The 11,023-nt window shown below is 42.2% G+C and overlaps 1 protein-coding gene across 2 annotated transcripts in view; it reads right to left on the bottom strand.

Moving 5' to 3' along the window:
- Positions 1 to 4,622: 4,622 nt before the first annotated feature.
- LOC311020370 (cGMP-inhibited 3',5'-cyclic phosphodiesterase 3A-like) overlaps positions 4,623 to 11,023 on the bottom strand; it is a gene marked incomplete at its 5' end in the record, with an annotated part of 41,963 nt that continues 35,562 nt past the window's right edge. For both annotated transcript variants that reach the window (XM_084020367.1, XM_084020368.1), the window contains one exon: positions 4,623 to 11,023. In XM_084020367.1, coding sequence (XP_083876493.1) covers positions 10,707 to 11,023 — 317 coding nt within the window. In that variant the 3' untranslated portion in view covers positions 4,623 to 10,706.

Below are 11,023 nucleotides of genomic sequence, written 5' to 3'. Positions count from 1 at the left end.
TGGTTCTGAATTTCAGCTGTCTAAAAGTTGCTCAAATGAGCTCTGCTGAGAACAGGCTGGTTGTGTGCCTGGACCTTTAAATGCTAATGAGCTCCGTCTGTCATCGCCTCCTTGGAGAGTGACGGAGACGATGCCACTTATGCTAGTGGCAGCATGCGCTAATCTTTATGGTGGATGTATCGCTATGGCTCACCTATGTGGCTCAGGTGAAGTTGCTGGGTCCCGTATGGTTGGGACAGATCCTTTTACGAGGGTCATTGTCGAGGCAAAGCCAGCTTTGTACTGACCCTCGTTACTGAAGCAGTCCGATGTGAAGTGGTTAGCACACACATACAAGCTAACACGGACCGTAGCCGGCACATTGTCATTAAAAATGAAACACAACCACCGTCTCTTCTGTTTTTCTGTATAGCTGGGACAGAATATAAGCACTTATGTTGATTTGTACAACCAACAACAGAGCAATCTGCGTGTCTAGTTCCTGTCCTGGTGAGACAGCTGTGAGATAGCAGTGTTTCACAATGTCGTCGCTCAACATTGTGAAACACTGCTATCTCACAGCTGTCTCACCAGGACAGACCGAACTTCCCCTCGGTGATGAACCCTCTCGGATATCTCCTATCATCAGAGGAGGTCGGCTTATGCAAATGACTCCCTTTGTTACGTAACAACAGGAGCTGAATCTGAACAGCCTGTAGTAGCGCCGTTGTACCAGTGAGGGGGCTGCAGAGACCATGCAGGAGTCGCTTGTTTTCCTCATTCTGGGAGTTGACGGGCTCAGGGAGGACCAGTTTATAGATGTAGAAACCAGAGAAAACCTGTTTTTCATAATACATTTCAAGCAGTTTTGGTAAGGCCACCCTCTCGCTCCAGAAAGCGGTTAATTAATATTTCCAGGTAAAATTACCCAGTAGACGCACCATAAAGAAAGGATGGATTTATTTTGGATTTGTCCACTCTGGTCTGGTTGTGACAAATACCTGCTTCCTGTGATGAAGGTTGATTCAAGTGCAGACGTGACTAATGGTGAGTGGTGATCCCTCGGCTCGATTCCTATCCATGCTCATTATCCACAGATGTCACAAGGTTAGAGCTAAGAACGCCACAGATTATCTGGAGGGAGGAATGAATGGAGGGGAGGAAGTGAAGCTCTGAGATAGTTGGTGATACAGAAAGACGGTGAAAGGGAGCTAGAGATCACAACAGAGAGCCGAGAATGAGCCTCATCGGGAGACGGTGAAGAGTAAATGTTCGTATCAAATTACAAATCCTGCACTACTAATCCTATATGCTTATGCCTCATTTCCACTGCATGTTTCGGCACTCACTTTTGGTTTTCTGCCGTTCGTTTCATGATGCAGAAAGTAGCCCTTTAGGTAGGATTCTCAGCTGTTGGCTATAGTCACAATGCATGAAACCGCTGTGAAATCACCTTCAACGTGACAAATTAATTATTTCATTTGCAACCAAACAGGAATATCTGTCGAGCTGTGCTACCATGCAGTAGAAATGTGACATACCTAGTGGATGGAAGATATTTAAACACACCCACTGGTTAATGGAGCGCTTCAAAGAGACTGCTTCTATGGGGAAAAAAACTGTCAATTTATGGAATGATCTGTACTGGACAAAACCTCAAAGTCTTAATTTGATGATATTGTCATTGTCAAGTCAAATAGGAGTATTCTAGAGTATAGCCAAAAATAATTTACATTATTCATAGAGCTGAAGGAAATAAATAAGTAAAGCAATTGGTGAACCCACTAACAGGGTATTCAGAAAGGAAAGTGGGCAGAAACACTGACTTAGTGTAAATAAGCAACACAGTGTCACAGTTCAGAAGAAGAAAAACCCAGCTCGAACAGAGATTGAGATCTTCGGTACGTCGTGCAGGACTGAATCGTCTACAAGTCCGGAGATACAGCTGTTAAGGTTTCTGAACTTTCAGAACAACTAAGATTAACTCAGAAGTTTCTCTGCCGCCATTATCACCTGTTGGGTTAGCGCTAATGTTAGCTGCATGCTACAATCAGTGTGACAATAGATAATTGTTTTCGTGTGCAAGATTACTTGTTTTTCAATCAACTGTCGACTAATTGTTTTTCAACTAATTGCCTAATGACTAGTGACGATGGACCAAACGAAACCGCTGAATCTACCAAAATAAAAGGAGGAAAAGGAAAAGCTGTGAGGTCGTTAAGTGGAATCTTCTGGTAGATGCATGAACTTCTTCCAAGTGAGGAGTCTGCACATATTAAAAACAACAAACAAATATTTAACATAAAAACATAACTTGACAATGGGGAACGCCACCAATTTTACATTTTAGTTTCGTCATGGTCTTGGGGAGAATGATTGTTGTCAAAAGGGTTGTATATAGCCATTTGCGCCTCAGAGAGAGTTGGGCAAAGTCAGAGAAATTGCCTCAAGTGATGTCACTTGAGTCATCATCAGCTGGAGTGGAAGACGTTTGACGCTAGCAGCTCAGGCTACATTAGTAGCTGCTAATACAGCACCCCCCAATCTCTTGATCACACCGTCGGTTGAGCTGCATTGTGTGTAATGTAGACAGGTTCCATCTTGATACTTTTACATGGATATGCTCAAGACTCATATGTGCTTATTGAGTTATGGTGTTGAAGGTATAGTAGCACATTTGAGTCCCGAACCATCAATGAACAGAATAATGTCTAAATGTAAATTCTGCTGGAAAGTGACTTACTTACCAATTAGATGTGCTTGCTTTTTTTTTTTTTCTTTTTCTTCTCACTTTGTTTTATGATGTGAAGCACTTTGAGTCTGCCTTGTGTATGAAATGTGCTATACAAATAAAGTTGCCTTGCCTTGCCTTGCCTTGCTCTCTCTCTCTCTCTCTCTCTCTCTCTCTCTCTCTAGTGCATGATCCTTTGTGGCTTCTTGTCTACCGTTCATCTCCAAACTCAACCTGTGAAAACGAATTTGTCGTCACAAGCACAAAGGAAGAGATGTTGGCAGCAGCAGTGTAGGTGTTGTTTGGCCCTGCCCTCTTAATAGTGTGTAGAACAGTGGAACTGTATAGCTTTCGGCTACATTTCATAACACATATCGTACGCTCCAAGCTACAATTAAATGCTGTGCTTTATGTTCATAAGGCTCAAGTTGCTGTTTTTTTTTTTTTAAACTATATTTACAGAGGGGCACAGAGGCCTGATAGAGAGAGGAAGTGAAGAGAATTAACTCATACAAGGACCTAGGGGTGCACGGTGGTGTAGTGGGTAGCACTCTCGCCTCACAGCAAGAGGGTCCTGGGTTCGATTCCCGGGTCGGCCCGGGTTCCTTCTGTGTGGAGTTTGCATGTTCTCCCCGTGTAAGCGTGGGTTCTCTCCGGGTTCTCCGGCTTCCTCCCACAGTCCAAAGACATGCAGGATGGGGATAGGTTGATTGGTGACTCTAAATTGCCCGTAGGTGTGAATGTGAGTGTGAATGGTTGTTTGTCTCTACATGTCAGCCCTGCGATAGACTGGCGTCCTGTCCAGAGTGTACCCTGCCTTCGCCCAATGACAGCTGGGATTGGCTCCAGCCCCCCCGTGACCCTAAAATACAGGATAAGCGGTAGAAAATGGATGGATGGAAGGACCTAGGGGTCTAAATCAGTAAAGAATTTGGTTGGACTCTCAACACGGGCACCCTCTTCAGGAAGAGAAAGAGCAGAATCCTCTCTCAGAGGAGACTCGGATCCTTCCGGCTCCTGCCTGTCAGTCTGTAGCTGTCTATCAGACTGTTCTTCGATTTGTATATATGTTTTATATATATATATATATATATATATATATATATATATATATATATATATATATATATATAAAATAAAAATCCACATTGTTTTCATCTGTCTATTAGTGTGTTCATTGAGTGAGATAAAAAAAACAGAATCAAATTCCTTTTATGTGTTCACATGCATGGCCAATAAGGCTGATAGCAAAACAGTATCCATGACTGCAGACAATGCTATACATATGGATGTGGCTGCAAAGAAGCTACAAGTTCTAAGGTGCTTCACACACATCTTCGACCCTGCAGCACAAATATCTTCACAATTACCAAAGTTTCAGTGTGTGCACCCCAGATTAGTGTCGCCAATTCAGTATCTGACCAAATACTGACAAAGGGCCAGAATAGTGTTTCTGCAAAACAGTGAAGTTGACCTTTAACCTTTTGGATATAGGGTGCCATAACTGCATCATTTTATCCTGTTATAAAAGTGTGTCATACCGTTTTAATTCTTGAGTTGTGGCCCAAAATGTGTTTTGTGAGGTCACAATGACCCTGACCTTTGACCACCAAAACACATTGAGTGATTGTTGGGTCCAAGTAGACGTTTGTGCCAAATTTGAAAAGGAAAAATTCCCTCAACGCATTCCTGAGACAATAAGAGACATCCGCCCGTCTCTGCGACGGAGGCATAACACAGTATGTATATAGAATACATGATACTTATTACCAGCTAAAAACATGGTCGACTATGGCATCTTAAACGTATACTTTACAGTGACATCTAAGCAGAAATTGAACTTAAACACATTGTAAAGTCGAAATGAAACTTTGAGAAATGGCAAAAGACAGACAAACACATGTGCAGCATTTATAAATCTTATTATTCAACAATATTCACATAACAACATCAACACTGCTCTGCTAGTGACAGGTTCTAATAATCCCAATATATTGTATAGTTACTTTGTAATACATTATCGAGAGGCACTTCCAGTAAGTCTGGCAATAGAGGAGCTACAGTATTGTGTCTAAATTACAAAACAGTAAAAATAAATATTTTTTCTAAAAGTTTTTTTTGTTATAATATACTTTTGAATCTGTACAGTATATATTTTTTATACAAAGTCAAACAATATCTAGAAATAAAATGTCATATTCCACTTAAACAAATACTGGTGAATCACACAATTTCCCCGTCCTGTAGGTATTGCTACATGTGTTAAGTGCAAGATACTGGAGAGAAGAAAAGAATGGAGTCTGTGAAGCGCCTGCTACAGAAAGTAAGAACGTACCAGTCTTGTTTTTCTTGCTTTCAAGGTGGTGAAAAAAGTTTGGTTTGATTTCCTTCGTAACAAACAAGGAACGCTGATGAATGTAGCATTTGAACAATGTAGATATACATACATACATGTGAAAATGGTATGGCACAGGAGCATAGGCCCCCTTTTAAAATGGCTGAAACAACAAACAATGCTAAACGGAATGTTTTTGGTTCAAACCATCAAAAGAAAGTACAAGGGCTTCAGTCTGAGAACAGAACAGTCGCTCAGGTCCACTGTTACGGCTGCCTATTGACACGGCAGTGAATAAAAACAACAGCGAGGACGACGCCGTGAGCTCTGGTCTATTAGATGAATGCTAAAATGTTATGTTGCTTTCCTCTATCCTGTATTAACTGATAATAACCAGGCGTGCCTCCCCTGCTTCTGGACAAACAAATAGGAAGATGCAAGAAACATGCTCCTTTTAGGGCTCAGTGTGTGCAAATCACACACAAAAAAGGTCAAAAAGTTTCTTTGGTTTGCACGAGATAAATCCAGCGTGCAGCAATCCCCTTCCTCTCATCGTCACGTAAAGAAACCACTCATGGCTTAGATGAAGGAGCATCATTTAGTTGGAGACCCTGTACTGTTGTTTTCTGATTGACTGCTGCAAACCACAGGCCCGTGTTGCCATGGTGACTCGGAATAAAACTAAGCAGTTAATACCAACTACATTTTGGATGCACAGAAATAATTTTGAGAGCCAGCAGGTATATTACAGAGGACAGAAGGGAGGGGACTCAAACTTATTACCCTCTGAAAATCTCATTTTTTAGGACATCCAGTGGTTCTACTTTTCACCTCGCTGCAGTGACATACGAGTGGGTGTGTCGGTACGCCATTACATCACCGCTGGGTGTGGCTACAGGTTACGGCCACACCCATAACGCTGATGTTGCGTGTGGTCGGAGGATTTCAGACTGGTGTTAAGTAACTGTACTGGGACCATACCAGTGGTTCCACATGTTCATGAGCCGTTACTAAATCACTTACACTTTACATCACAAGTGAACATTTTTCAGATGCATTTGTGGAAGTACCTGATCAACCCCTCAATTTCACCGGATATCCGGTCTGTGTTACTTTGTGCAAGTGGACAAATTACTTAAAACTCCATGACGACAAACATGAATGTAGACAAATGTTCACTGTGATGGACTGCTCATGGATTTTTATACTGTAGAGAAATGGCAGAAACCTCGAAACATGTTAAGCATGAATTTTGAAAATGATCAGCTGATATGTTTAGCAACACAAGAAGCAAACATTTGCAAAAAACACTGATATGGTCCTTTCATTTCAACGCAAAAACAACCCCAAACCTGTTTGTAAAAGAAGTAAACCAACAGTCGACCACTCCCTTATGTCTCACTCCAAACACCATATATTGGCTACACGCAGCTTTGGATTGTTGACGAGAAAAATAGCGACCCCGACTTCTATCACAGCGTTAATTAAGTCTCTTTGATTGCTGCACTGAAGTGTACACAGTTACTGAGGCAGGGCTGAAGGGGGGGGGGGGGGGGGGGGGATCAGGGGTGTACCTTTTGACTAACTGGATCCCCCGCCAGCTTTGAATTCTCTGATCACACAGAATTCAAGTGAGAAAGTCTGCAAATTCCCAAACATAGAGGTGGAGCACAGGATGATACAAGTGAGAGATATGAGGGGGGAGGGGGGGCATTGCAATAGTATGCACATTAGATTGCAAGTGAGGCATCAATATAGTGGTGCGTCGGGTATTTACAGTGCATGGAGCTCAAGCTCATTCATGTGTGCTTGAATGCCTGTTGTTTACAGGAGGCAGGATGCTTGCAGAGCTTTTTTTTTTTTTTTTTACAGTCTTGGGTTATTTTTTTTATTTTTAGAATGACTGAAGTTTAAAAGCGACGTTGCTGTACAGAGCTTCAAAATTCTCAACGAAAAAGACCCGAGTCGAAGCTTTACACGACCCACAGATGTGCAGATCGGTCATCTGTCAGCTGGTGTTTACGGATCATTTGTTACCGCTACAGGTAGACGTATAGTGAACAGCCAATGCAAGGCTATTGGAAGACATTTGGTCCAGGAGGGGACTTGGATAAATCCAACTGCATCTCACTGCATACGATACAAAGACACGGCGCACTTTGTGTTGGCAGCTTATTCTTTTAGGGGTCGGATATCCTTTTTTCTGTTGCTAAGCAATATTAGCTCAGTTCATAATGGACTTTTGTTTTATGGGGCTTCTTGTCTAAATGATATCAACACTGGAGGTCATTTTGCTTTTACTTTTACATTTGCAGTTTGTAAATCTCTTAGACCACAAACAAAAGCCAGAAATCTTGGTGTAGTCATCGACTCAGACTCAAATTTGAACATCCACATTAAGACAATTATTAAATCAGCTTAAGAATATATCAAGCATTAAAAGACTTGTGTCTCAGCTATAGGATATAGAAAAACATCTCCATGCATTTAACTTCAGTAGGCTCTCTCGAAAAGTTGATCAGACAGCTGCAGAACACCGAGTCCTCACTAAGACCAAGAGAGAAACCACATAGGAGCCATGCTCAGATCAAACATTTGACACACTGGCTTCCTGTGTGTCAAAGAATTGATTATAAATACGACGGTTGGTTTGTAAAGCACTAAATGGTTTAGGGCCAAAAAGAATCTCCATTATGAACTGCCCAGACGTCTCAGACCATCTGGGACAGGTCTGCTAACGGTCCCAAAGTCCAATCTAAATACAGAGAAGCAGTATTCAGTTTTTCGGCACCACATCTGGAACAACATCCCAAAACGCCTGCTTCCTTTTATACTATTTAAATGTATCTTTTCATATTGGCTCTCTTTTTCTTAATGTCTGTCTCATGTGAAGCACTTTGAATTGCATCGCCAACGAAAAGGTGCTTACTCGCCTCGCCGTTCCTCTCGACTGGAACTGAAACATGAACAATGAGCTCAGGCTTTGGTTCGCACAGGCTTTCTTTTACATAGCAGTAAAAACAAGCTCAACCACTGCACTCTTTAAGTACAGTGAATAAGCAGTCAATGGCATTACGTTGCACAGTTAAGCCTTTCTTTGCACAATGGACGTTTTGATAACAGTGCAATGGATACAGCTGAGTATTTGGACCGTATTAAAGCAAGCAATACTCTAATTGAGTTAAGAAATTGGGTCACAGTAGGGCAAGTTGAACCAGTAAAAACTTAAACACTGTCTGAAAACAAGCCCGTTGAATTGATTGCTTAGCCTGTTTTTTAGTGCACCTCAGCGAACCACTGAGGAATTTTGGAGCTGCAATGTTGTAAGTTCCCTACCAGTTTACAGATCAATGCTGCTTAAATGCCTCCGACATCTAGTGCCACTGCAGATATAACTACACCCTCCCATTTATCAGACATTTTCCCCAAAAAGTGCTGTCAAAATCCAAGAAGGTCTTTCACTTTTCAGTTTTGGCACAAAGTACCTGCTACAGATAAGTGAAGACACAAAGCATCCCTAAATCTCCAGATCTGAATCCCTGGAGTTTCCCCGTCGCTTTTCCCCAATGTCAGATCAAATACCCCCGCAAAACACGTAATACACTTTGTGGTCTTGGAGACGTAGCGTCACATGATTTGAATCCGACCAAACTGGTTTATCTTCAAAGAGTAACACCTAGAGGACTCGGTGAAATGTGAAAAAGATCTGAGAACCCCCTGACCTTGCATAAGCGGCTACAAGTCAAGCTAAAAGGCTTCTCCTTCCTTCCCCTTTCATTGCTAAATCTCATTACTCTTCCTCCATCACCACCAATCTGAATCTCTAAGAAACATCAAAGGAGAGCGCGGACACAACTTGTTAAGCCACACGCTATGTCATCGGTAAGGACCATGAATTACAGAGGTCTGCTGACCTATAATCAGATTTCAACGGAACTTTCTCTAATTCGGTTGCACTTCGGCTTCTTTAAAAAGAAACGGTGAAGACATCATCTTCTGTGACAGATCTTGTCAACACTTACTTATTTGCATGTAGAATTCTTACATCTCATTCTGCCTGTTTTCTATATCTTCCTAGAGGATTGACAACATATACAAAGTGTTTTGAGTTCCTCAGTGTAAGTAAAGGAAACCCTGGATTTGTTCCACATGTACTTCCTTTGCCTTTGTGTGCAACAAGAATAAGAAATGAATGATTTGGACCTGATTGGGACTTTCTTGTGGGTACACAGCACCCCCTGGATGGCAAGCGGATCCACAGAGTAGGAGTAGTTTAATGTCTCATTGAGGTAAATCCTCAGCTCTGGTCTGGGCCACTATGGCTTACTGGATTACTTAACATTTTGGCCTACATACCAGGCAATAAATTATATTGCAAATTCTTGTCATTAGTGAGTACATTACTGAAAAGAAGTTGGGAAGTGGCATAAAATGTGGATTCAACTTATATGTTTTGAACAAAACAGATGACCTTATTAGCTAGTTTAGTGTCATGTAAGTAAGCTTTAATGTGGTTAACAGTTTGATCCGCTGTGTTGTGGCATAGGCCGCCTATGGGAAGCTGACACTGAGAGAAATCAAATAGAATTGTGATCAACAGTATGATGGTATTAATAACATTGTTTCCCTTGTGGTTCCTTTGTGAATCACAAAGGGGAACCACATGCCTCGGTGGACCTCGTAAATAAATAATTAAGTCAATAGCATCACGAAAAAGAAGAAAATATCGAAGTAGTAGCAAGTAAAAGGACAAGGAAGAACTGCAAGTCCTTTTTCTGTGTTTCTTTTTCTCTACGGGTTTCTGCCTTCCTGAGTTTTGTGGCCTGGAAACATGTTGGTGTGCTAAACTGACCTTTGAGTAACAAAAGACAGGGAGAAAACATGTGGACGAACATTGTTTGACATGAACAAAAACCTGTTTTTGTGTGTTTTTTCCTTGAGCGAGAATAAAGCTTTTAAAGCAACAGGGTTCTTTGTTAAACTTCCTATCTGTTCTTAGTATGAAATATGTTTCAATAGCATTGTTTGTGTGAGTGTGTGTGTGTGTGTGTGTGTACATATGTATACACAATGTACTAGAACTGGCCTTTTTTTTCTGTCTCCCTCTGAAATCCACACAGCTGAGCCTCAGTGGAAACAGCTTTTTCCCTGGCTTTCATCCCATTGTCTTCGAGGAGAAGGGACTTAGCACATCCACAACCAGCTGGGTGGCTCCACAGTGTGCTGATAGCACAGGAGCGACAAGAAGGATGGGGGGGTGGCTGGGGGTGGGCTTGCGTGACAATGTATTCCTCACTGGTGGAGTGCATTTGTGAATCAGTGTAACTGGCCCATAGTGCAGGATGGGTAGCCTGGGTGAGGGCAGGGCAGCAGCCCCAGACTAAAACAAACACTACAGCAGAAACAAGCACAGTCTCAATCATTCTCTTTTTCAGGTTCTCCTCTTATACTCCTCAGTTGCTTCATCTTTTGGAACTGGGCATGCATCATCCCTATCCTCAAACCCAGTTTTTTGTTAGGCACGTATTACCCAAAACATCTTCTACAGTGTTGTGTCGAAAGTGATGTGCTGGCTACCAATATCAAGAGTTTAGTTAGGAAAAGAAACAAACACTTTTAGACAACGTTCAAAACTTTAAGAGGAGGTCAGAGTTCATGATATCACTCTGGCTCCTCCTCGTTTTCCCCTGAAGTCTCTGATTGCGGAAGGATTTCGTCCTCCTCTATAGCCGGCAGCTCTTCCCTTTCATCGAGGCCGTCGATTGACTCGTCCTCTTTGCTTGCCTGCTCCTCCTCTTCCTCGTGAATGGCTGTGATTGGATCGTTGGGGCTGCCGATGCCACTCGCGTCCCCTTTCTGAGCCTCCTCCTGGGCTTCTGCAGCGATGACTGCTTTCCACATTTCATGGTTTTCCAGAATGTGCTGCGTTATCTGGCAAAACACTTTCCTCCGGCTCACCTTTTTGGTTTCTCGTTGCT

The sequence above is a fragment of the Eutrigla gurnardus genome (genome assembly GCF_963514095.1).
Source record: "Eutrigla gurnardus genome assembly, chromosome: 10".
NCBI classification, from domain to species: Eukaryota; Metazoa; Chordata; class Actinopteri; order Perciformes; family Triglidae; genus Eutrigla; species Eutrigla gurnardus.
The sequence above is the reverse complement of the archived record's forward strand: the minus strand, read 5'-3'. Positions and strand labels throughout refer to the sequence as shown.